This window comes from Pelecanus crispus, chromosome 10 (assembly GCF_030463565.1).
Source record: "Pelecanus crispus isolate bPelCri1 chromosome 10, bPelCri1.pri, whole genome shotgun sequence".
Classification (NCBI taxonomy): domain Eukaryota; kingdom Metazoa; phylum Chordata; class Aves; order Pelecaniformes; family Pelecanidae; genus Pelecanus; species Pelecanus crispus.
Genome location: NC_134652.1, coordinates 31444041 through 31471859, shown reverse-complemented (window position 1 = coordinate 31471859; position 27819 = coordinate 31444041). Strand labels below are relative to the sequence as shown.

Here is a 27819-nt window from a genome sequence, read left to right as displayed (position 1 = left end):
CTGGTATGTTACATCAAACATACAGCAGGTTCAGATTTTTCTTCCCCAAAACATATCAGATCCATGCAAATACCTTTGATCATTGAAGAGTATTAGCTGATCTGCTCTTGCGTATATTCGAATTTTGCAAGTGTTTTTTGGATTACTTTTAAATTTCTATTTCCATTGCAAGTATTGTATGCCTGGCATGAAAAATACAACCCTAGTGAGAAAGGGTGATTAAGAAGTTTATCTTTTTTTTTTTTTTTTTTTTTTTTCAGTTTGTAGAAGGAGTACATGTTTGTTTTCTAACAGTTGAGAAGGGGCTGTAGAGGGTATCCTGACAAATGCAGACTAATGAGTCTGTCTCCTGTCCCTGGATAAACAGATCCTGTTGGGAAAGAGCATGACTGTGCAGAGAAGAACCCTGCCTGGCTAACATATTGCAGTTCTGTGTTTGTAAGCCTGTAGAGAAGAGTGTTTTGGTAGACATCATGTACTTGTGTGTGTTGGGGAAGAGGAGGTTGGTGGTGGTGGGGAATTTCCCCAAATAAAGTTTTGGCCTGGGGCCACAGCAAAGGCTAGCAAATAAACTGACTTTGTTATAAACGTAACCCTTGAGTAGAAGTCTGTGTATTTGCCTACCAGGTTTTTCAGTGGAAATAAAATGTTTCAACGTATTTTATTTTAACAGCAGAAAAGAAAAGTGTGAATTCAAACCCCAGAGGCCAGGAAGGAAGATTCCTAAATATATGCCACCTCCTCTTCCGACTAATAAGAAATGGTTTGGGACACCGATTGAAGAGATGAGAAGAATGCCTATGTGTGGGGCCCGTCTTCCTCATCTGCGACCCTCAGCCAATCATACAGTAACCGTCAGAGTATGATAATTCAGTGTATTACCTGAAATCAAATTTCTTACTCAATTGTTCAATAATATGAAAAGCCAAATGTTAGTCTTACAGCATTAGCAGGTTGTGGAAATCTTTCTTTGCTGTTCCTTGCGAGCAGACTGGGGCAACTGATTTTCCTGAAAATTGACTTTTCTGATGCATAGACTTAGGGTATTAAGATCCAGAAGAAATGTAATTATGGTTTTACTGCCTCTGGCTTATTAGGGACTAGTGTTTTTCTTTTGCATAGGTGTGTGTGTACTTCCTTGTCTGAGTTGTAAACTGTGGGAATTTAAATACGTCTGCAAGTAAAATTTGTACTTCAACATTTTCATGTTATATTTTCATTTTAATATGGTTCTGTTTTGGGTTCAAGATACACAAAAGGCTCAAGATATTCAAGATACGAAGAAGACAGAAAATGAAGAGGAGTTTCTAACAGTTTTACCACCGCATTTTAGATCAAATCTGATATATTTGCCTTTAATCCTTTGGAGTAGTATGCAGTGAAATTACTGTTGAAATAAAACTTGTGATCACACACCTGTAGTGTCACGGATAAATCGCAAACGAAAGAAAAGCATGTTAAGTTTAAATGCAAGTTCTGAGAGAACCAGTACTGCCAGAAGGCTGTATAGCAGATTAAGTCTTTCAGAATGTTGTGTTACTTATTTTTTCTGTTTCTGATATTCTGTGGCATAAACTTGAAATATTGCTATATCTGTAATGATTTCTCATCCTCTTCAGTGTTGGGTTAAAAAATGTTATTTCTGCACATGACTATGGTTAGATTTGAAACTACGCTTTGAAAATACTTGAATGAAACTATGTAGATACTTAAATTCGTAAATGAGGAAGTATTTAGTTGATAATTGGACAGAAAATAATTGCATGTATTATCTTTATTTCAATGTGTTTCAAGAGGTCAAATGATAAGGTGGTGTTCTTTTCACCAAGTATAACGTAAGAGTAACAGATGGCTTTTTTTCTAACTGAATATCCATCATGTGATCAGTTTGTAGCTTTCCACTTTCTAAACAGGGTGGCTGTAGATGAGAGCTTTTTTTAACTATGTTTTTGCTTCCTTTTTATTTCTTCCATTTAAAAACTTGAAAGTAGAGTCTGAGCTTTTTTTTTTTTTTTTTCCCCTCTCCTCCTGTGTTGCAGGTAGATCTTCTGAGGGAAGGAGAGGCTCCTAAACCTTTTCCAACTCACTACAAAGATTTGTGGGACAACAAGCATGTTAAAATGCCCTGCTCAGAACAAAATTTATACCCTGTAGAGGATGAGGTAAGATAAAAGTATTTACAGTTGTGTAATCAAGTAAGTTTGTTTACATATAGATGAGTTTTCAGTTTACTGCATTTGCTCAGTTAGCAAACTGATGTATGGAATTGGAAAATCAAATTGGAAAATCAAATGTACGTGGTCTGAAAAGCTGGATTCTGGATCGTGATGCTTCAGACAGAGCAGAAGATTTTTTTTTTCTAGTGATTATTTTACCTAGCCATTGATTTGATAGTGTATATATTTCTGTACTTATATGAAGTATAAACTTACACTCCATATAAGTTATATTTTTACATATTTATATATTTATATGTTTTGTTTTGGTTTTTTGTGAAGCAATTTGGGATACCAACAGATGTGAATGAATTGATTATAATATTCTGTCAGGTATTGCTGATAGATTGAGGTGTATCTGTCTGCTGCTCTGCTAAAACAGTGACAAGGGGATTAGAGTTGGCCCTGCATGGTTTGTTGATCTGGTATTTCTTGTCATTGCTCAAGACTTAATTAAACGTACCCACTGAAGTACTTTAGTGGTGAATAAAATAAGCAAGTGTGTCCTGTAATGAAGACTGTATAGTGATTATTGATACTTGAATCTGGAACAGAGGATTTTTATAGCCTCTACAAAATACCCTCAGTCTTTTTGTTTATCAATTTTACAGATACAGTATAAAATTAATTTAATTGATGTTTCAGAGATAAAGTGTTCATAAGATCTTTGTTGCCAGTTGAGCAAGATGAGTTGTCTTTGCCCTTGTGGTAGTCTCATAAGGAATATCATTATTGCTTTGAATGGGTAATAAGACTTTCTGTTGAGGAAAAATATCACAGGATGTCTTAAATTTGGGTTGGTGCAAGAGTCAGCCACAGCAATATGCTTTTGTAATCTGTGCCCTTGTTGTTCTTAATACACATTTTTATAAAGTTTGTTCAGTTTATATTTTTGAGTTGTGGATTTTATAAACTGTGGTCATGTTTTATCTGCAAAATCCACTTTCTTCAGTGTACTGTGTACAAATAATGTACTGAACATTATTTGTCCGTCTTGAGATGGCACGAGGAAGAGTGCTGCATATGTGAAAAAGAGCTCTTTATGAGTTTTGTGAATGCTTCAATTAAAAAGGAACTCTTAAGGAAGTAAAATACAGTGAACTAGAAGTTGCAGAATTACTTTACAGTTACTCAAAATATGTGGTTTATTTTTAAAGAACTTCACAAGAAAGCAAATTTTATTTAAAAGAAATGTGGCAAGGAAGACAATTATTAGTCAATATGTCTTTCTGTCTTGAATAACTTTGACTTTGTTTTGGGCTTTTGTTTTAAAGAATGGAGATAGAACTGCTGGAAGTCGATGGGAACTAATCCAAACTGCCTTACTTAACAAATTTACTTGCTCGCATGATTTGAAGGTAAGCTTGTCAGTTTGAAATCAAGTCTATATACATATAAGTACATGCAGGGTCTTTGTGTACTGTTAGTGATTCTGGCTCAGTCCTGTTTGTTTAATCACTTATAAGTTTAAAAAAAAAAAATCTATGCTGTTCAAGGGATTCCCTAATGAATTAAAGGTCTTGATGAGTCTTAGGTGTTACCACTGAATTTGTTAGGTATTATTAAAATTAGTTGGTTTTTATAAGTCTACACAAAACTGTGTTTGTCCAGCGGTGTCTACTAATTTGTGGTAAATGTAGCATGTAGGCTTTTTCTATAACCACATGGTAGGGCGATGCACAGGTGAGAGAGATTGAAACAGTAACTGTTCACACCAGCATATTCCACTAAAATTGCAACAGTTCAAGCTGCTGACAAAAATCTGTAGATTTTGGAGACTAATGCTCTGTTGATAACTCTGACAGTTCTCACTGGCTTTTAATGAATTGTGATTTGGCGCAGCTTAGAATTGCTATTATGTTTTTTTGTGAAGAATAATGTAATTTAGATTATACCTGAAAGGCGGGGAAGGAGAAGGGTGCAAAAGCTACAGATAAACTTTAAACGAATAAATAGTGCTCCCCTGGCAAGTAATGAAACTTCCCTTGGCAATACTATTTTATTTGGTATTTTTTCTTGAGAATTTTTTCAAGGTGGTTGTTGTTGTAAAGGGCCTATTGGTATTTTTAAAGAGAGCAAGCACAGGGTGGGGAATGTTTGTATTGTGTGTTCTGGGCAGATCCAAGCATGCCTTATCTTGTTTTGTGCTAGGAGGAAAAACCTGTAGACTAAACCTTATTTAACACTAAACCTGAAATACGGGATTCAGCATCATGGAGTTGCGCCATATTAATACAGTTTTATGCATTTTGGTAGGCTGTGTGACAGGTTTTAGCCACTAGATGGTACTGTTCCTTCAAAAAGGAAATTTCATAAAACAGTTTTCCTTCTGCTAATGAGTCTCTAAGCTTATTTTGTTATGCTGTTTCTCTAGGAGGCTATACTGAGATACAATGTTGCTTATTCCAAGAAATGGGACTTCACTGCTCTTACTGACTTCTGTGAGAAGGTAAACCAAGTTGATTTAAAATAGGAAGAAAAGTAAAATACAAGTGACTACTTTGTCTATATGTCTCAGTGCTTTTGCCTTTATTTCCCTTTTCAAGAGTAAAGGTTTTGCAATCATGATCTATGTGGACAGTTACTTGGCTGGTAACTTCAGTTGAAGTGATAATTGTACGTTATAAACTGGATTAATTTTAAATCTTAAGCAGGTAATTTGGGTGCTTCAGTAACAGCTAAGGTTACTGAAGGTAAGGTGAGAAATGCCTTTTCTCTGTTTTATAACTAGATTTATTAATAAATTTTATTCCTATTTCCACTGTAATGGTTTCTTGTTTTAAAAAGTGTTGCTCTTTTTTATTCCGCCCCACCCCCCCCATGTTTTTTAAACAATTCTAATGTAATATTGCAGTGGTGTTTGTATAGACTGTGCTTTGCTGGTCTAGCAGAAAAATCTTGCTATATACCAAGATGATGAATTTAAACCGTAGAGCCTTTGAAAGACTGGCATGGTTTTTATGACTTTGTTACCTTCCTGCAAGAGGATGGAAAAGAAAACTGAATAGTAGGTGGCAAATGCAAGTTGGACTATTCGTAATGCACATGCTGACAGATGTTCAGAAACTATGCTAATTAAAGCAGTATGGGAGATTAAATGAGATGCAATAGAAATTGTGTCCTCCACCAACTCAGAAGTGCTTTTAAAACGTGTGCTTGTTTTGTTGTTAGGGGCTTGCTAAGCTGTATTAAGGTTCACTGGAAACTATATTTGATTTGAAGTTAATTTTGTTAGTTATGCATGTTTAAAATAGATGTCTGCTTAATTTGTGTGATCAGAGCAACTGTTCTTTCTATTGCCTATTTCCATTGCATATATGGACAACTATTTTACAGAATGAGTTTTGTTTTGCATGCAACACAGTATTGTTATTGATGACAGAAGGTATCAATAAAAATACTGGTGGTATCATATTTGCTAGCCACGAGAGCTACTGTGTTCACCCATCTTGCCCCTTTAGTGCTCCCTCCTCTGGTCTGTGGGGTCTCTGTTTTTCAGGCTGTCATGGCTGGATGGTAGAGGTTGTGGACATTTGGCTTCTTTGTTCCTGTTGACTCTTGTACTAATGAAAATTAACTTGGCCTGTTCAACTCCTCAATCTTGTGTTACTAAAGAATATGTATTTAAATTATTAGAATGTTTCAAAGTACAAGTAAACTATTTATTTAAAAAACTGACTCAGGAACGTACCAGATTTCCATTGTATTGCTACAAATGCAACTGAGCTTGTTCTGATGCGTTCATATCATGCATCTGGGAGTTCAGAAACTATGGATGATTAGATTCAGAGATCATCAGCCAGGGAGAGTAAGTAATATCAGCTGTCTCCGGAGAAGAGAGGAACAATAGGAAAATAAACTATGTATCAGCCATCTATCTTTCACTGAGGGTGAAAAGGCAATTTCTGTCTCCTGGGAATGATGATTTATTTGTGAGGTTCCCAGATGAAGGGAGGAGAGCTGTTTCAAAACACGGATTTTAGACCAAGGTGAAGAGTGTGCAGCAGTATATTAAATAAGTAACAGTGAAGCCCTATAAGACAGTGGCTCCTTGTAGACCACAGGAGCAAAATCTTACCCTGCCTTTGTTTATTGAATATATTGAATTTAGTGAACAGAAAGAACATGTGGAGGGGATACATCTTGTAGAGAGATGTTTAAATTTTTTCTGTTATTAAGGGATGTGTGAACTCTTCAACTTCTTTAAATTAACAAGGCATCTGCCTTCAAAGACTGTTTGCAGTCTGCTTAAGTGAGTAGGTCTTGAGTGAAAAGTTGAGATCCTCTGTGGAAATGACCTAAATGTACTAGCTGTAGTGAAGTGTAGCTTTTGAAGTTACTGTATTTGGGAATTAATCATTAAGGGCTTACCATTGGCTTGTCTATTTTCTTGTTTGTCTTATGGTTTTGAGGGAACAGGGGAACTCAGCAGAAGTTGAGGGGGTTGGCTGAAAGGAAAGCCAGCTTGAGTAATCAGCCCAAAGGGAGGGGCAACAGCTCAATAAAGGGAGAAATAATCACAAATATATATTAAAAGAAAAATATTAAAACAGAGCCTATGATCATCAAATATCTGTTTATGTTCTTGGGCGCTATTGACTTCCAATACATTCTTAACCAAGAATTCTGTGGTCTGATTTAGAAGGGAGCTGGGTCCACAAATCTAGTGGTGTCTATTTCAGTGATTCATTTAAGGCCACTGTATTCAGATAATTACTTCAATGGGTCTGTGCTTGGTGAATTATAAATACCCTTTGTCTGATTCTGGACACAGCTCACCTTATCTATTAATGTGTTAAATGCTTTCATATCAGTCTTACATTGTTTACTATTTTAGGTAGTTTCCTTCCAAGTTGCACAGTCGAATTACACGTTATTTTTAAATCCTACTTGTAAAATTCAGATCAATTTCCTTGTAATAACAATTACCAGTTTCTTAAACTTATTTATTTCCCTTGAAGACTAAAACACGTTCAGCTTTCTTCACTAATGGGAAATAAAAACCATGTATGTGAGCCGCGATTTCTTTCCAGAACAACATACCCTGACATGTACAAGCTGACCAGTTTTACAGTTTGTCCAAAGCATTGTCAGAAGAGGGAGCCCTTACACTATTTTCAAAAGATTCTTTTGGATGCCAGTTAATGTGTGGAAGTAAAATCCTATTTGTACAGTGAAGTAAATTTGGGAGCTTGGGCTGGTTTTGTTTCTTTTAAAAAGTTCATAGCACCCATCAGTAATGTTACGTAAAGCTCTTGGTAGCTTATTTGCTTCAGACATCTGACAGTTTTGTTGTCCTCTATGGAATTTCCACACTGTTGTATTGATTTGTTTTGCCATCTGTTTGTTAATATTGGCAAACAGGCTTAGAATTTATTCAAGTTATTACTTAGTGGATGAAAATTATTAGTGCTAACATTTTTCTTCTTACTTGCAAAATTCTTGTCACTTGGAAGTCATCCTTGCATCTGTTTTCCCAGAACTTACCTAGATGCCAGCAGGAAAGAGTAAACAATAAGCAGAAAAGAAAACGTGAGGAAACCGCTGTGGACGGAGCGGACTCGGGACCCACAAAGTGTTGTAGATGAGCTTTATTCATGTGAATGATAATAGGTTGGGAATTTATTACATGCTTTTGATCAACAGTGCTACATACTGTAGTAGGTTTTTATTTTTCTTTCTTGTAGATTTGCCCTTCCACTCCCAGGCAAGACCAAAATCTTGCTTTTTCCCAAGTGCGTGAAATAGAGAGTCTAGTGAGGTCATTCAAGACTTACGTCTTAGACTAATCTCCAACAACAGCAACTTCGTTTAAAGGAAAAGAGAGGGATTTATCATTTAAGACAGTCACACGGTCTGCTGCTTTAGATTGGGCCTGCTCGTTCTGGACATGCTTTGTTTTTATTGTATTGCTTTAAAGTCTCTTAGAGCTTAAGCATAATTCTTGTTAATGTTGTTTCATGAACTCTTCCTCTTATTACTTGCATTTGTCCTGCTCTTTGAAGAACAGAGGAGTGTTTAAATCTGAAAATGACGTGACATTGTATAAGCAGCACATAACTTACATCTGTACACAGATGCTGTGATGGATTTGGGAAATTTCTGAAACTGATTATTCCAAGTAAAGAGCGTTGTAAGGAAGTGCTGCTGATTACTTGTTTTTCTTGCTGTTAGACTTTTCTAGGCATCTTTTGTTGATGGAATTTCATGAACTTTTGTCCATTTTTACATTCTTGTGACTCTGCTGGGTTGAAGTTGAGAGACAGAAGTGGCCTTGTCACGCAGGCCCCATTGTGGCGTAGTGCTAATATGAGAAGTTGCTGACAGAAAGTCATGGGGACCTATACACTAGCCTCTTTTAGGAGGACAAAACAGTAAAGGTAATTGACATTTTAAATGAACCTCACTCAAAGGTGCTTATGCCTTCTAAAATTTGTTTTTCCAGGCTCTCTGCAGAACTTTAAACCCTTGGTGCCTACTTGACGCAAGTAGGAAGACTTAAAGGGGATATGGTGTCAGTATCTTTACAAAGACACGCTCTCATTCTCCACTGTATAATACTCAGTTTCCAACTGTTAGATTTGGGCTTTTAGTGTAGGAGAAAGTGTGTGTCTGCAGTGCCTGTTTATGAATGTCTTGTGGTCTTTTTGTCTTTTGGGAAAGCTGTTTGAAGCCAATCAATCTATTTAATGACCAGGATCTGCGTTATTTGCTGTCGAGTCCCATATAAATTCAGCATTCAGGAAATCCTTTTGTATTATGAAAGAAGCTGTATAACTTTTGCATTTGGATTTTTCTATGACATTGAAACAAACAGATAATGCTCTTTAAAAAGAGCAGTCTCTTCTCCTGGCTATATTTAATTGCAGAGAAGAACCTTCAGCATGAAAGAAAAGGAAGTATGTACCAGACTGCTTTGTGTGCTCCTTTTTTCTGCTTTTCCAGTCAAGCATGAGTTCACTGGTTTTAGCCTCAAAACTGGATGTTAGCAGTGTTTTTTTATGGCAGAAATCTCAGCTTGTTCTAAAATCTGATAAAAAGCTATATAGCAAGAAAACAAGGTCAGTTGTCAAGCTGAAGGAATATATTGCTATTTTTCTTCACCCTTTAGTTATGCTTTTGCGTGATATAGAATATGGGCTGTTAAAAATGTTTGTCTTACAATTACAGCTGTAACTAGTTTTGAAACAGGATTAGAAAAGAAGTTCCATTTCTCCCTGCTTCTTTCCACTAAAACTTGAATGACAATCATGCTTCTGGATGCTAGATCCTTTTAGAAGTCCAGAATAGTCAGGATGTGAAGGTTTCGTTACTGTCTACTTTTACATGCAAGTGTCTACCTATAAGTTTTTGGAACCTCACTTAATACCTTTTTCAAATTTTCTCTAAATGTAATTTACAAATATATAAACTTATTAATATAGAATATGCAAGATAAATATGTAAATAAATTAATTTATAAATACAACCTTTTCTATTTTCCATAAATACCACACATCCATATTACAGATGCTTTGCTCTTCTAGAAGTCTGGTTTTCTTTTCTTGAAAAATTGAAGTTAATTATTATACTAAAATTTATTTTTCATCTGCACAAATCCTTACTATTTAAATTTTGGCCTAGCAGTATTCATGTGGATATGTGCATACACTTTCTAAGATACCACTTTTTTTTGTGCTGCAGGTGTTCTGTGCAGATTCCAGAATATAGGAGAATATTCTTAAAGTGAGGAGTGGTGGAGCATATTACAATGACTCTTGTTTCTTTTAGTCAATGCTTGGCACTTAGGAGTAGTTAAAATAAATAGAAGAAAACTCTTATTTCACTGAAAAACCTAACAATTGTGTGTTATTGAATTGCTGAATTGTAGCATAAACCTAGTAAAACCTGGGTTAATATCTACAGAACGTGCTTAGTGCCTTTTTTGCCAAACTGTAGTTTCTCATTTGAATGTATGTTGCTATGTAGCATACTAGCACATTTGGCCTGAACTTGGTACTTTCAGAAAATGTCAGATGCAGGTAATTGAGTTAAGATGGAGCATATTAAGTGTTTGAGAACTGAGCAGAAAAATCAGACGTGCAAATACTGGAAGTATGTCTGCTTCCTGTCTAAGAAGAATTAGTTGTGTTTTGAAACCACTCAGCTGATTTGAATGAAATTAAGAACTGTCTTGTCAATGAAATACTCTACTTCAATTGCAAAATTTCAAACAGAAATTTCAAACAGAACCACGCAGCCTTTAAGTGTGTGTGGTCTTAACCTTAATAACCTTAATTTAATAACCTTAAACTTAATAACCTTAAGAAATTTTTGAAATTACCTGGACAATTTTGGAAATTATACTTCCATTTTTTTGCCATTATTTCCATTTTTCATATAAAAAACAGACTATCATTGCAATATCTGAAAATGATGCGACTGTAGTATAGTGTAGTTGGATTATGGTTGAGCTGTAGATTTTCGCTCATTTGAAAAAAGACCAAACTATTTAAGAACACTCCTGCTGTTAAGTACATGCATATCTTGGGAGATTTTTATGTTCTAGTAAGGCTTTAGCCCACTCTTATCTCCTAGCAGGTCTTATGAACCATGTTAGTCTTTCCTGTACGTTTTGTTGTTTGAATGACCTGCTTGAAAAAATGATTGCTGTAATCAGTAATACTGGAATAGGAGGAATTTTAAAGTACCAAATTGTTCTGGTGACTGGGTTTTTGATAAATCATTTTTATAATTGTCTGGACAGTACTAACAGAAGTGAGCATTGTACAGAGATGTCAGCACTAGAAAGGTAGGCTTTTAAGCAAGAAACAAAATGTCCCAAGGCTGAAAATAGCCTATCCATTGCTCCTTGCTGGATTTCATTTTAGTCCAGATGTTTTCAAACAATTTGTGTTACATCAGATTACCTTTTTAAAATCTAAACTGAAAGGTCTTTTGAGTGTGCCGTGAAGGGTTTTCTTTTCACAGTAGCAGAAAGGAATTTGTCCCCATATTGAACAAAATGTGAGCTTTTCTGGGGTGGGGGGAATATACATTTTGTACGCATTCAAAACATTAGAAGCTAAGAAATTGTAGAGGAGAAGTAGCACTGAGTACTGAATTACAGGCTTATTCTTAGTTTTCTGTACTTTCTCAGCAAAACAGTTGAGTATCTTTTAAGTGGTGTTTTGTAAGCACCATCGCAATGACTATTGCATCAGACTATTGACTCGGAATTACCAGGGAAGGCATATCTGCACATACCAGGTGTAGAGTTACTTATATTGTGTCTTAAGTGTTTGTGGATACTTAATGCTTTGAGACAATGTAAAGATACATCTTCCATAGTTTTTCACTGTATGGAGAACATTCCTGTTTAAAAAGGGAAAAAAAAAATATCTAGTAAATATAAATGTTCTGGTTTTAAAAGCTATCTTCAGATAGTTGCTTGTTTTGTTTTGGGAGCAGGGGGCTGATGAACAGATTTCTTTGCTTCCATTGGATTATGTGTAAATCATTTATCTGTGCTCACCTGTCAATCCCAAATGACTAAGAGAAGCTCCTTTTGGTTGTGGTGCCTTTTCCTTTGTGCCTTTAGATTTTTTTTTTTTTAATATTTGGAGCAGTTAGAATAAGAAAAAACTGGTGATGGTAAAAGCTTTCAAGAGAAACACTCTCTGAAAAAGTGTACATAGAAGTAGGGAAGTGGTGAAGAGGCATTGCTATTGTTAGGATGACTGTGAAGGCATAAATGAAGTGTATTGTAACTATATTCCCAAATCTTCTCATGCTTTTTCATCTGAAAAACTGAATTTGTTTACATTGCTTCCTTGCAGAGTTTGTTACTAGTTGTCATGCATTCTTTAAAGAGCAGGTTTGCAAAGGTGGCAGAGTGTGTACCCTGGAGATGGTCTGAGGGTCTTATTTGGCCAATATAATCTTAATTACTAGATATTTTTCTCAAGATATTGGTTATTTTGAGTCTATAATTCTGACAGCCAAGCAACAAATAGTCTATAGATTTTTTGAAATCTACTATGCTATTGTGTTATTTTTAGTTGATCCTTCTTTTTCCCCTTCTGTCTGTGCTTGACTTTTTTTTGGTGATGTTAAAGAAAATACAGCTTTCATAAGGGCAATAGCTATGTTGTCTCATGAAGCTTTTAGTGCCAAGGTTATTGGTTTCAAAAGTGGTTGAAGAAAGCTGTAGTTAAATATCTGATGGCTGTTGAATGCATCCACGCTATGGTTCTTAGCAGATGTTTTTAAAATCATAGCAGTATTAAACGGTGTGTGTGTGTGTCGTGTCCCCCCCCACCCCACGTACTGTGTTTAGAGAGGTAAAAGTTTTGAATGAACCTGGAAATGGATTGTTTTCACCCTTAGCTTGTGTCAGATGAAAGATACTTTTTCCCCTCATGTTACAGCACTGCTGTAGAAACAGTGTCATTGTCCTTTCCACTACTTTGTGCTTCCCAAGAGTAACTCAAAAGTGTTTAGAAAGCAGTATTTGACTTTTCTTCCCAGGACTCTGCCAGTGCTTTGGAAATGTTTGTGATGCTTCTACTCATGCTAGAATAGCTCTGCAAGAACATGCAGGTAGAGTATATTGGTGGCCTGTAGAGAATCAGGACTGAGGACTCAACTGGTAATGAAAATGATTGAGGTTAGATTTCCAGCACCTTAGAAGTAGAAACTGGGTTTCTAAAACCATTAAGAGGAGATAGAAATATAAATATACATTTTTCTCTCAGATTTTATTTAGAATGTTGAAAAGCTTTGAGAGCAAAGCTGCCACTGTTAGGGATGATACACCTGAGAGATCATTCCAGGGTTGGATTGGCAGAAGACATGAATGAGCCTTCGGGGGGGAAAAAAATTAAACAAAAATGAATTAACCTCTGCCTTGTAAGCTGTCTTCCTTTTTCCTTTTGAAGTGTCAGTTTGTGGTTTTGATAAATGTCAGAAGCATTCTTCTTCTCAAATAAGATTCTTCTCCGCATAATCCAGTGTTATGGGTTTTTTTTCCCCTCTTCCCTCCAAAGATGACTTTGTCCTTCCTCTGGTTTCTAATCAGACAAGTGCTCAAGGAGTGGGATGGATTTGACAGCTAAGTGTGTTTCCTACTGAATTAGTTTTGCGAGAGAACTAAAGGAGGCAGATGAGAGTTTATTCTCTCCGGTAGTTTTGGAAGTTCATTAACTTAATAAAATGGGAACTAAAATCCCCACCCCCTGACGCCCTATTTGCTTCTAGGTTTCAATCTTGTTTATATGTATAAAATTTTACATTATGGCAAAGAGTCTGTTTTACGCAGGCATAGAAGTTAGAGGGCTGCAGCCTAGTGTCTCTGTCTAGGTATCAGATACACTGATAGCTGTGACACAATGTGTTTAAGTAGAATTCATCTAGTCCTTGTCCAGAAGAAAAGGCTTTGTAGAGAGTATGACTTAGTGAAGCTTGTTTTGGGTTTTTTTGGGGGTGTTTTAAGTTAATATATTAGTTTTCAAAGTCACCCAATAAGAACTTGTTTAGGCTTGCTTCCCTGCCCTCCCCCCCTTCCAGCTGTTCCAAATGGCAGGTTGCGAGACTGTGCTTTTAGGATTCTATAATGTTTAAAAGCACTTATGAGAAGGATTAGGGGAAGAAAGGGAGTGCAGGTTGGCAGTCTGAGGTTGCTTTACTTTCAGGTAAAGACTTAAATGTCACAGACAGTGGCTTGGTTGTTCTGTTGGCACTGAGGAGTTCTAGTAATGGATCTAGACTCCACCATGTTTAAGTGTTACACAAACAGCACACAAAAAGCATGCAACTTCTGTATGAGACAGGAGAACAAGTAAATAAGTGCAGGCTGCTCTGGAAGGAAGAGAAAAATGAAGACAACATTGCTTAGTGCAATAAAGGAGCAGCCGCATGTTGTGATTGCATAAGTACAATCAAGTTTTTGTATAAGTGTCATCTCAAAGGAATGTCTTAGCTGGGGGGGAATAGTGAGGGAGACACTTCAGGATGCCTGGGAGGTTCTTCTGTGGAATACACTAAAAAAAAAAAAAAAAGTGTGAAATCAAAATTGTTAACACTATCCAAAACTGCACAAGAACCAATATCTTGTAGAATAGCACAATTGAACTCTTTCTTATATCTCATCTGACAGTGAAATGGGAGCCTTTGGAAAGGAGGTACAGTCTATGCAATGAATGGAAAAAAAGCAGCATTTTAAATGCTTATGGGTAGAACAAGACTGTTAACAGTCTTAAAAAGAAATTAAGCCTTCAAACACAAGTTCCTATTGTCCTTGTTCCCCAAATACATGTGTTTTACTTTTTTCAGTTTTTTGCTTTCCCTGTTGTCCTCACCAAAACCGCAAAATTACAAAAGTTGATGACATTTTTTTTTCAGGAGACCATTCTGAGTTGTCTTAGACTTTGTGGCATGTTCTGCCTGCATATTCTTTGCGTGCGGTACTAAGCAAATGTTTCTTTTTGTGAGCATGTGAATAGTATTGCTTTGTTCACATATCTTTGTTATTTTCTTTAAATTGCAGACTTGAAGGAGGTTTAATAATGATGTTACGTCTGGGTAGGCTATATATGCCCTTATTTGCTACACCTCTATTTGCAACCAAGTTTTTCACCTTGGAAGTATTCATCATGTGGATCTTAATAATATACAGATCTCTGGATCTGTAAAAATATACAGGGGCTTTTTTATTTGAGACAAATTGAAGATAGTGAAGAAAGAAAAAGAAAAAGAAAAAAAAATATTCCTGATATGAGGAGAATGAACTTACTGTGAATAGATTACATAGAAGTTACACAGTTTGTCTGATTAGTTAAGAGGCTATCACCACCTCTAACCATATGATATCTTACATTAAAATAATTAGGAAAGCTGTTACTGGAAAGACAGTTCAGTATAGTAACTGATGGTACAGAGCACTTAGAAAGTAATTCTAAGAAAGTGCATGAGGCATTATGGCAGCTGGGAAGGAAAAGGTCAGAAAATCAAAATCCATTAGAATTAGGAAATAAAAGACACAAAGTCTGAAGGAAGCACTCTGGTTTTCCCCTTCATCCTTAAGAACGTGGTTCAGTTGGTCCTTGTCCTGCCACAAAAGTTAATATGGGGAAATAAAACCAAACAAATTGAAAGCATTAAGCCATTGCTGTCTTAGCATGCTGGTTGCCTGTTGGCATGATGACTCTACCTTCCCATGTGATAAATAGAGCTGTCCAAATTTGTGTTCTGTATGTGCAGTTTGTTTGGTTTGATGAGCTGTCAGATTTAGATTTAAACTCTCTACCGTCACTATCACCCCATGCCACCTCAGATCCTTCTTATTAGGACTGTCAGGCATACTCGTTCATTACGTTTTGGAGGACTAGTTTATAGTGACAAGAGGCCATTACTTATGGCAGTGTTTAGTCAGGCCTCTTTGCTGCAGTATGAATGTTCATTTTGCAAAATTGCGATGCAGGTTTGGCCAAGAGCTCTTACCTCTGCCATGGCTCGCTGAACCATTTGCATCTTACGAATTGGAGCCTTAAGTCATGTTCATTTAATCTGTCACTCCAGTGCAAATACTGATGAAACTGCCAAGTGATTTCTTTGGCAAAAGGCAAGTCATGCTTTGCAACTCTGATTCCATATACTTTTCCCTTGGGGTATAGCCCCTGCTTTTATTTCATTCCTAAATAATTTTTTGCATGATTGGAGGACTATGAATAAAGTCAACAATGTATTTTTGTTTTTATTTCAAATCCTGAAGGAAGCTGCAAAGGACACGTATGCATAATATGAAAAGGAGAAACTGATCAATTGTTTAAAACCAAAATTGCTATGATACTTAATGTATTTTCCTTTATCAAAAATTGTTGACAACTATTTCATATTTTAGAATTCCTTAAGTTATAAACCAATTTTTTTTTTAAACAATGGAAACCCAGTCCTTTCTCTTAATCTTTGCATAGTTGTAGCCTTGAAAAAGATTGTACACATTTAAAAGCACATTACTGAATCAATACAGACATTCCTGTACTAGGAGATTTACTTCAAAGTGAGGTGCTTGTTGTAACGGCTTCACACTAACTAGAATATTACTGCTTTTTCAGTGAGAAGAATTGCAGCTGGTATCTGCATTTGTAGCTCATTGACAAGGGCTGTGACTGGTTCTGTTTCACCTGCCACCCACCCTGCACAACATCTAATAATGCATGACTTGGTAGGCTGGTTCGACTTACTAATGCAGAGGAAGACTGCCCCCCCCCTCGCCCCCCACAGGTTATTTTCCTGTAGCATTAGCAAGCTGAAGGATCTCACGAAATTATCAGATGAACATGGGAACTGGTGAAATGTGGGTGGGTGGGTGTGTTTGGGGAGATAGAATGATACATCCCTCTTCCAGCAGCAACAAATAAGTAGAATGTGTAATGTGACTCTAAATATGCTGGATTTTACATCAGTACAAGTCACTGCTTCCTGAAGAGAGTTTCCTTCTAAATAAATCTTCATTCAGTTCTGTGACCAGGTATTCTATGTGCTGTTGCTAGGTTCTCCCAGGTTGGCATTTGCATCATGGGATGTCTGTCAGATGTAACCGTGGAGTCAGCACTCCATGTCCTGGAATCCTTTTACTTTCCATGACTGAGCGTTCTTTTTTGCTGCTTTCAAAGTCTGAAAAGACTGTCACAGATAAACCCGGGCTCTGTGTTGCGCTGAGCATAGCTGAGAATGTGTAGTGACAGTGGTTGGTCTACAAAGCTGCAACTGTGGTGGCATGCTGGTTTAGTGGGCAAAAGAGGGCCAAGCAGCCAGGTGTTTGGTGTTCTTTTTCATAGAAACCTCACAGGAATGGTATGTTTACAGGAAGAGTCCATGAGTAGAAAGCAGAAGTTATGGTTACATGGATGTAGCCATGACTCAAGTTACTTAGTTCTTTTAGAAACTTAAGGCGAGGAAGGATACATGTTTCTGGCTTACTGTCACTGTTCAATAATGGGTTATAGCCTCAAGATATAAAAGGGAAGCACAGGACTGAATAGCTCCCCAAGGAGTTATTTTTAGGGAGAAAGTTTATTAGGGAGAAAGGTTGTTTTTGTTTGTTGTTTAAAAAAAAAACAAACAGTACCTGCAGTTGAATCTTGGATTACTCACTGCAGCAGCAATTTTGTGAAGTTATAATATTTCCAGAAAGAAACAAACTATGTTTGAGCTTGAAAACTATTGATGTGCTTCCCTGCAGTATTTCGGAGACCTTTGCCTAACAGGGGAGTATTCAAAACAGGGATGCTTAGGCTGCTTGGTGGTTTGATTAGAGAACGACGCAGTTAGGAGTTTCTTGGCAAGGTCCATGAAGTTAGCACTCACAATGATCACCTTTTTTAAAGTTGTGTGGTCCTTTAAGTGACTTATCTTGTGAAAATGTAGTAAGGTTTTCATGGCACCCAATGCTTTTCACAAAAAACCACCCACCTTATTTGTCATTTACTTGTAAGAATAATCTGTCTGAAGTCCAATGAGAACACTTCTGGGCATTAATACCTCCAAATTTTGAGGTTTTCATTAGTGGAGGTCTCGTAAAAGTCATGCATAGAAATAATGTAGAGAGGAGAGCGCATTCTGGTACAACGTTAGGAAGGTAAGGAGAAGGAAGAGTAGAATTTCAGAGTTTAAGAAGTGAACTTTGTAGTTACGCATTTTGTGTCAGAGCTGAGCTGTGCAATTGCTGGCCCTGCTTCTGTTTCAGGAAGAAATTGTCTCATACTATTATTATATTGTTTTCAAAGGAGCATAAAGAAAAGGTTGAAGTCTTGACAGCTATGACAAAGTCCAGTGCCATAATGTGTCACCAGATAAATGAAACTGTATAGTCTCTGGCAGTCAGCAAAGCATAGCAGCCACTATTTATATGTCAACTTTAAAAGAGAGGAAGTGTTACCCGAAGGGGAGAGAATATCAGAATTTGACAGCCTGGTAGACATCTGAGGTTAAATGTCATCTTTTGAATAGATTTAACTCACATATTCATTTTACATATCGAGATCTGAAATTCCAGCCTTTAAATGTTCATTTTGTTACTTTATGGCACTTAAAAACATTGTGCCTTAGAACACTGCAAAGTTTCCTGCTCGAGCAGATGATATTAAAGGTTAGGTCATAAGTTTCAATATCTGACTCATACTGTGTAAATATGTAGGTGCATATGCAGCCAACAACAGGAGACAGATGCATCTTGTTCATTTCTTAACCTTAAAAAAAAAAAAGTTGACTTTCAGTAATAAGTTGTGATTACTTGGATTCCTCCTCCGTTATAACAAATGATTTTCATGTTTCTTAGGCTTGCTGTTCTTTATAAGTTCTTGCTTCAATTTAAAACTTTAAATTAAAACCTTGTTTGTATGTCTCCATGAGCAGCATACATAATGCATAGAAAGTAACTGTGTAGGTATTGAGATTGTTTTATTTTCCTCCCTTCCCTACCATAAGTTGTTTGTCCTTTGAGCATTTGTTTATGTTTTGGTTTTTTTAACTTCCTGAGTGCTCTTATCCCTTTATATCACTTGGAATGGGAGGGAATAGAGCAGAGATACTTCTATAGTTATTTTAATGATCTTGGAAGAACAGAAGTTGTTAGCCTTCAAACAATATTTTCAGCTTGGCGTTTATGGGGAACAGTATGCTTTGAATCAGAGGCACTGTTTTTTCCTCTCCTCAAGAAAATTGCCAGTATCTTTTTTACATTCTGAAGTCTGTGTGAAACTTTCCATTGAGGTGTGAATTACAAAGCTTTGATTATATGACTAAAAAGATCACTTTCTGTGATTTCACAATTAGTCTTGAGTGTTGCAGAGACTAAAGTTGATAATACCTTGATGCTGTTTCATCCATTCTGTCTGCTATTGTTTTTGTGTGAAATTGGTAGTAAATCCAATTATTTTCTAACAGTTTTACTTGAAAAATAATATTCTATAGTTTTAAAGCCACAGTTTCAGAATTTTAATGATTTTAATCTAGAAGCTGGTTCAAGGTAGTTGTCTTAAATACCAGTTCCCTGGATGTAGGGGAAGAGGGAGGCAGAAGGCTGAACTGTGACCTTCATCATTCATTCCCCAGCTGTATTGCAAGTTGTGTGTTCTCTCTGCTTTTTGCCTTAAATGCAGCATGCAAATCTAATAGCCAGTCACATCTGGTGCCTGGATCCTAGATCAGGGGAAAAACTGCACCGCTGTGCAGGAAGGTGGAGAATGTGCTTTTTTCTCCTTGATCTTACTTCAGCCTGTTGAGACGGCAGAATGTGAGACTTCTGAGGATATGGCATGCTTTTGTGCCGCTTTGCATATTGCAGCTGCACTGCTTTATGTGCCGTTTCTTTTCACAACCTCCCATTCACATGCCTATCCTAGCTTTTCTTAGCAGAGCATTGCCCACCGTAAAGAACCTCTTGCACCTTTTAAAAGTAGGTGTATGCTACCTGAATGGGGGTGCGGGTGGGTTCATGTAAATCCTGGGTATGTGATGTTGAGCTCCGAACTGGCAGTTGCAGCTTAGTCTGAGTACGCTGGCTTGATGTGCTTTGGCAGCCAAACATGTCAACAGTGGGCCAGACAGTGTCAGGAAGGGACTTGAGAATAGGACAAGAAAGGTTTTATGTGACTTGGTCTTGAGTGTAAAAGCTTTGAGAAGCCTTGTGAAATATTGGTGTGCCCATTTTTTTGAGTGTTGTCAATTCTGGTCTCTCCTTCTCAGGAAGAATGTTAGAGCAGGTAGAGAGGGGCAGCTAAAATAGTCATAGGATCAGCTGTCTTACAGGAAGAGACTGAGGAGGTTGCAAATTCAGCATGTGGGACCAGGCAGGCTGCACCCTTTAATGTATGTAATCCAATGGCTGTAGTTCTTGAAGGAACATGGTAGGGATGGACAGCAGAAAGTGCCCATGCTTGCATGCTCTTCTTGCATAGTGTTTGCTGTTGCTGCTCCTGAGGACCACTGATCTGACCCAGCAGTGCATTTCATGTGTCCTTAACAGGAGAATGTCACAGGTTACTTGTCTTGGACTATGACCTCAAAGTCAAGTAAATCATTCCAGTACTTCTGTGGTTAGTTAGGTGGTGATTTTTATCAGTTGAGAATTTGGTTCATTGCTTTGGAAAGAGTCAAATGATAACTTATTCAAGGTTCCTTTATAGAGCATTTGGCGACATGTTTTCTCAACTGCAACTTTTGAGAGTTGTTTCTGTATTTCAGTTAATGGATTATTGCAAGGTAAAATGCAGCAAGGTACTACCATGAAAAATGCTACAGATTTGCATGAAGCTAATAGGACCTATTTTTTTTCTCTCATTTCTTTTGGATGTGTCCTGTTCCACAAGCTTTTCGTACAGTCATTATTTCTGAGGTAAAAAGCTTCTTTTTTGCTTCCCCCGCCCCCCACTTTCTTTTTAACAGGTTCTTGAAGATGCAGAGGCTCAACATTTGTTCCAGTCCATTCTTCCTGATATGGTCAAGCTGGCGCTCTGTCTCCCTAGTATCTGCACCCAGGTAAGTAAACACAGCCAGCTAAGTGCTCTGTGGCAGACCACTTTTCTGCAAACTGTAACTAATGGCTAAGGTCAAAACATCACGATCATGTTATGTTCTTAATAAAAGCTATATTTTTTTGTGTTGAATGTCGCTGAGGCCTAGGGAGCAGAATGGACAATGCATATCTGTAATGATATAATAGAATGTAAGAAAATACATCTCGCTGTCATATTTTTAGCCTGCACTTCAGTAACACTTTCCTTTCTTATATGCTGGAGTTGCTTCTTGCTTTTCTTAAATGAGATGGCCATGAAACGTTTCAGATTTGAAAATCACACTTAAACTGAAATACTTCAATAGTCTTAAAACATCTAGTTTTTTATTTTAGAAATCTTCTAATCCTAGAAGTAATATTTTCATAAAGCCTTCATTTACTTGGGAGCATATTTTATTCTAGTTAGACCATCACAATACTTGTGCACATACAAACCTTAACTAATTCTTTATTAGTGTCACAGGAATCAGTTCTGTAGGTAGTAAAGCTGATAAAAGTGAATAGGACTGATCAAGTAAGCGAGGATGTATGATAGGTAACACATTAGCAGGGTAATGACTAATTTGTAAGCTCCTTTATTACAGTTTTCTAAATTGATTTTGTTGGACGGGAGAAGGGAAAATCTCTCCCTACTTTGTTAGGCTGCAAGGGTCCTACAGTAGATACATAATTTTAAACAGTATGAATATTTCTTAAAATTTTTTTTTACTAGTCACTTGATGGGGGAAGTTTTTGAGAATGCTATGAAGTTTCTGAACACAAAGTCAAGCACAAGACTTGCAAGTTCATGTAGTAATGCCTTTTATAAAGATGATGTACTGTTAGGCAGTGTAAATTGTGGAGAACTTTGTCAGACTCATTGTTTTGGTTAGACATAAAGCTAAATTTGTTTCAATATAACATACTGTCCAAAATATCCTGGTTTTATAGGCTTGTAGAACTTATTAGAGAGCTTTCTCTAATATTCTCAGGCTTTTTTCCGCCCTCTAGCTGTGTGACTTCGGCCATCATAATATAGCATGTTAATTGAATAGCTAACAGACAGAATGAGATTCGGTGAATGTGAATGTAGTAGTTGTAAGAATGAAGGAAAACTTGTTTGTTTTGTGGAGTAAATAGGGCTGTGTATTCAACAGTCTAAATTAGTAGCAATTTCTGTATTCATAACTAAAAGGATTAAAATGTAGCTGCTCAGTTCTCCTGGAGCTAGGCTAATGATGATGGCTGAGAATATTAGAAGAGGAGGTGAAAACTGTGTTCTCTTTCTCCTGTCAAGTGGGTTCATCATAATTGTTACTGGACTCCTTAGTAGTCAGAATTATTTCCCCCCAGTATTATCACGTAATTAAAAAAAAAAAAAAACACACACACCCCCCCCAAACCCCAAAACAAACGAACAAAACCCACCGTGAATGTGGTGAGTGAAAATTCCGAATCAGGAGGCTAAAGCCTCATAAAATGGAAGGTGTATAACACTTCAGGTGTTTTTTTTTTTGTTTCCCCTGCCCCTTTGTTTCTTTTTCTATTAAAGAAACCCTGACTAGAGTCAAATAAAACTCCAAACTGAAGACCAAAATGAAGCTGAGCTTTTTGTTCATTCTGATTATAAAAGAATGGATAATCATGCACTTTCTGCAAATATTTTCAGCATTATTTCTTCAAGTAGGATGGAAAAAAATTCAAAGCAAGTCATACAGTGATGATCTGTGGCATGACTTCCATGTTTTCTTGTAAAGTATAAAGCATGGTTATTGTAGCTGAAAGCATTCCTTAAGGGTTCTTAACTATACAGGCTATTGAAAGTGGGTTTTTACTTCAGTTTTTAAGATTGCCCAGGATTTACAACATCCTGTGGGTTTTTTTTTTTTTCCCTTCTCCATTCCTCATGGTTTTGTTTGATAAGCTGTGTTTTCTTGGTCTTTCTTTTTATTATTGATTAGAAATCTGCAGTTTGTCAAGCAAGCTTTTTCTGAATTGTCTTGAATAAACTGTTCTTGACTTTAATGGTGCTGCTGATTAAAGGGTTCACCAATGGCCTAAATTACTCTTGCTCTAATTTAACAAATGTGATTTTGTGCTCCTGTTTTTTTCTTTTAAAACGGGTAAGCTAATTATTTTTTTCTCTCTCCTTCCCTCCCTTCTCTCCTGCCCCTCCCTCCCTCTCACTTCTTTTGTTGGTAGCCAATACCCCTACTGAAACAAAAGATGAATCACTCCATCACAATGTCACAGGAACAGATTGCTAGTTTTCTAGCCAATGCTTTCTTCTGTACTTTTCCTCGTCGCAATGCGAAGATGAAGTCAGAGTATTCTAGTTATCCAGACATTAACTTCAACAGGTATGGCACTCTGAAGTAAATGAAGCTGATAACCCTTCAATGAAAATATTACTGTTGTCGTTTAGGGGAGAAACTCATTGTTTCTCTCATGTTTCTGTCACTAATTTCAGTAGTTTGCTTTCTGTCTTTTCTGTTTACCTCTAAAGGACAAGAAAATATGCAACTATGTAAGAAAGGATCTTATGCACAGGAAGATATGCTTAATATTCCACATTTTTCTTTTTTTTATGCATGCCCATGCACAGACACGCTCTTGCTCTGACATAATTAGGCTGATACAGTTCCCTACCTCCCCATAAGCCATTCATCTGCGAATGGTATATTTCAGTTGTGCTTCAAGTGTTCTACATGTATTTAAATTAAAGGTCAGTATTTCCCCAGCCATGTTTCTGTTGTCTCCTTTGTGTCAGCAGTGATGATCTGCACATTAAGTCAGGTCAATAGGACTTGATTCTTCAGCATCCATACAATCTCTTATCATTTTAAGTCAGTTACAGAGCTGCATGTTAAAATAAACTTGTCCTTTTTGCTACCATTAGCCTAAAAAGGTTTCAAGACCACAGTAAGAATTTATTTAAAGATACTTGGATTTCTAAAGAAACACTTATTCTTTTTTCCTCAATGCTAGCTTACAGACAGATTTGATTAGAAATTTTTCTTCACATCTTTTATTTTTTAAATATGCTTTTTTTTTTTTTTAATGGGGGAAGAGGATGGAGACATTTCCTGCTGCAGAATATTACGGTTCACATGGATTTGTAGATTAGAAATGAAAGTTTGTGTTCTGGGTGCTTCCATACAAGCCTGTGTAGATCAGCCTTAAGTTTATTAGGCTGGAGCGTGGATAGATGATTGATCTAGAGTTTTTCTTATTCCTCACAGTTAACATATATAGTGTATATGCTCTGAAAACTGAGATGAAATATAAAAATACTGTTACCTGTGATCCAGCACACTTGGGTATGTGTGTTATAAGAGCTAATTAGACTAGAACTTCACAGAATAAATTGTCAGGCATGCCGATGTACTAAAATGGTTTTGGTGCTTGCTGTCTTTAAGGGCTAGCACAGGTTTGTCTATACTGTGTATTTCAGAAGAGAGACCGGGATCACTGTCTTGGTGTTTATTCCAGTGGTGCAGTGGGTTACAGAAGAGAAGTGTGGGTGGGCATTAAAATGCCATACAATTCAGCATGTTTTTCCACCAGTAGTTCATAAGAACAACTAAATGAAAAGTACCATCCATACATAAAAAAGATTTATGTTCAGAGCAGTGAAAGAGGATAGCAAAGTTCTGGAAAGAGTTCTGTTTGACTGCACCAGCTACACACTTCTAGCTGAATTTTATGGTTTTTTTAAAGGACTTTAAGGTACCGGTTTTTGTTGTAACTTAAGCATGTTATAAATCAAGCAGTTAAATTATTACCAACTACAGAATAAAATGCTGTTGAATCACTGGAGTAAATTCATATTCTCTTGTATGAACATTGCACAGCAATGTAAAGTCACAGTAGTACAGTGTAATATTAGTGGTTAACTCGGGGCATAATATTTTGAACTACTTTTAAGTAAAAAAAAGCCTTGGCAAATTGTTAGATAAATAGTTTCCTGCCATAGACTTAAAGAATGACCAGTATCAACTATTCAGGACTTTCTGCCCTCTTCCAGTCAGTCCTCCTTTTTTTTCCTGACTTAGCTTCCTAGTGCCAACTCATTGCAAGTTCCAACAATGTTATTTAAAAGGTGTAATACAGCAGACGACCTTCAGGCCTTCCTCTTGCATTATGGATGAGGTAATGCTCAGCTTTTAGTCACATAGGGTAGAAAGCCATTTTTATTCATGGAAGTGCAAGAATATTGTTGCCGAACTGGAGAAAAGAAGGGAAGCTGATGTCCTCTGGTTCTTAAGAATTAAAAGTGGCTCTTCCTCAGTGTTTGCCAACTTACGCAATTTTTATATAATTACAGTTTCCTTTTTCAGTCCTTTTTTTACGTAACCATTTGCTGGACCAAAATTTTCCTCCCCTGTGTATTTTGTATTTGATGATGAGCAGATTAGTGAAGTAGAATACGAGGTGTGACAGGCAGTGGGTACAATAAGAGCGAATGTGTCAGTGAGAGGGGGACTGGCAGGATAAAAGCAAAAGGAGATTGAAGAGAGTGAGTGGTGGAGAGAGTAGTACAAGAATTTACAGTTTTCTATTGTGCTGCTGTATATAACCTGACTTAGTTAAAATCTAAAATGAGGGGTGAGAAGGATGATGGATGGTATCCTATTTCTTTTTCCTTCTGTCAACCCTGTATTTTCTCACCCTGTAGTAGCAAGGACAGAGAATGAAATGTCATGTTTTCAGCTATTGTTTCAGGCTTGTAAAGACGACAAGGTTTGGTCCATTGCACTGTGCATTTTCAGCTTTTACAAAGAAGCCTTTCGTGAAGCTAGATATACTCAAAAGGCAGTAGGCAATGACTGAAGTTAAAATGTTTGTGACCTTTTTTCCTCTTTATAACAATTTTTTGATGTAAAGGCTTTGGAGGTTGCTGCTCTGCTCTGTCTGCTTAGGGATGGGCATAACAGATTGTTCCACACAGCAGCCCTTTCTCCCCATAGTATTATGGTCTGCAGCTTTTTCCAGACTTAGTTCTTTCCTCAGCATAATTCATCTGCTCCATGACTGTGAATGAATTACTTTGTTCTTTGGGTACAAAAAAAATAATCTACCATGGTTCCCTAACGAAGCAAAATTACTGAGCAGATGCTAGCATTTGAGGGATTTTTTCCTTTAGCAAATGTGGTGGTCCTCAATTCCACTATGCATGCCCCTTCTGCATTCATCCAAAAGGCTTCCACCCCTGCCCTCAACTCTTTGAGACTGAAAAAATAAGATTTGTGCATTAAGTTAGAAACACAGCTGTATAAGCTGTTTCTTTCTTGTGTTTTCAGTTTTACATTAGTGAATGTAAATGTAAAACATACGAAAACATTGTGTTTTCATTTATCAATTCACTTTATGCGGACTTGAACGTTAGTACCTTTTTATACACTATAAAGTAGTTACAGTTTCTACATTTAAATGCTGTCATGTTCCTTCATACCTCCCAGTCTTCTCCCTGCTTTAGGTTTTTATGTGGTATTAACTAGCATATTGCAACCCCTACATCCCTCAAGGTACGAATCTGTTTGACAAAACAACAGAGAGCCAGTGCGAGATACTGAGAATTTACTCTTTCTTTTTCTTTTCTTTTTTTTTTTTTCTTCTCCCTCTGTTAAGCATTTTCTGGTGCACCAGTGCTTGGCACTGTTATTACAGTGATGATGGCAAGTTGTTTGAATGCTGGTGTGTGTGCTAATAACTGCAACTGATTGGAAGGAAGGCCATTGTATGTGTTAGTATTAACATAAGTCATCTATGCTTTACCTTGCCTCTCCTGCTTGTTGGTCTTGCCAGAGGAGAAGAGAAAAAAAGTAAGCATTCCTCTTTTGACACTGAAGCACTTAGTTTAATAGTATGTTGTGACACCGACTGCCTATTTTGAGTGTTCATCGTGCTACAGACTGAAAGTCACCTGTGTCTAATGAAATACTCATCAATTTAACTGAAGTCTTCCCTTTCGTATTTGGCAAGGATGGGCCTATTATGATTTTTAAGTTATTAATAACATAATTTGTTTCAAACGTAGTTAATAAAATGGAATTTGTAGTTTAACTTTGAGAGCTTTCATATTTATGAATTCTACTAGACAGAATGACATTCGTTCAGTGGCCAAACATTAGCTTATACTAAATAGCATAAAATACTGCTTCTGTTCAAAATACCAAGCTAAATTTAAAGAGTTGAATTTTTCTTTTTAAAAACACTTTCATAATATGTAAGATGGAAATAGACTGGGCAGCTTTATGCAAAAATATCCCATCACAAAAGGAAGAAATAATTAAATTTGCCATTTTATTCCTCTTACTGATAAATTTTCCATGGAAGTTGCATGCTGTTTGAATGTAGAGCATGAATTGCATTGAATCCTCAGAGATCATCTCTACAACTATGACGTTGGTTGCACAGTTTAAAGTAGTTTCTTATGGTGATGCTCATAATTAATTTTCTTTGTGAATAGTTGGTGGTTGAACGTAGCACTTTCATAAAAAAATAATTCCTCTTTAAATATATTAAAAATAAAATTGAACTATGCTTTCTTGCATTTATTATTATAAGATGCTGAAATGAATACTGTCCTCTGTCACACAAGACTTTGCGCTGTGGAGGTTTTTCTTGCCCCCTGTTGACCAAGTTATCAGAGCTGTGTCTTAACACTAGAATTTGGTGATTTAGGAAACGACCTAGTTTAGAATTGTTTAGGTTGGAAAAGACCTTTAAGATCCAGTCCAACCATTAACCTAACATTACCAAGTCCATCACTAAACCAGTTAAGGGTAGAGTAGCAATTTCATGTTTCCTGGCTTGGTGAGTAAAAACTAGGAATCATTAAGGTTGGAAAGGACCTGTAAGATCATCAGTCCAATCATCCACCCAACACCACCATGCCCACTAAACCATGTCCCAGAGTGCCATATCTACCTGTTTTTTGAACACTTTGATTATTTGTAAAAGTAATTTACAAATTTACAGTTTGATTATATGTAAAAGTAAAGTATAAGGGAAAAGAACTTCTGCAATATTGAGTTAGTGTTCTCAATGACTGAAAAGGAGACA

At 36.7% G+C, this 27819-nt stretch overlaps 1 protein-coding gene across 2 annotated transcripts in view; it reads left to right on the top strand.

Annotated features, from left to right (window-relative positions):
- The window catches only part of PARG (poly(ADP-ribose) glycohydrolase), a 71843-nt gene that overhangs the window by 9265 nt on the left and 34759 nt on the right, over positions 1-27819 (top strand). The window contains exons 4-9 of one of the 2 annotated variants that reach the window (XM_075717551.1): positions 674-860; positions 2040-2162; positions 3491-3574; positions 4591-4665; positions 20643-20735; positions 22954-23111. In XM_075717551.1, coding sequence (XP_075573666.1) covers positions 674-860; positions 2040-2162; positions 3491-3574; positions 4591-4665; positions 20643-20735; positions 22954-23111 — 720 coding nt within the window. The remainder of the gene's footprint in view (positions 1-673; positions 861-2039; positions 2163-3490; positions 3575-4590; positions 4666-20642; positions 20736-22953; positions 23112-27819) is intronic. The other variant, XM_009484214.2, reaches the window with a different exon arrangement.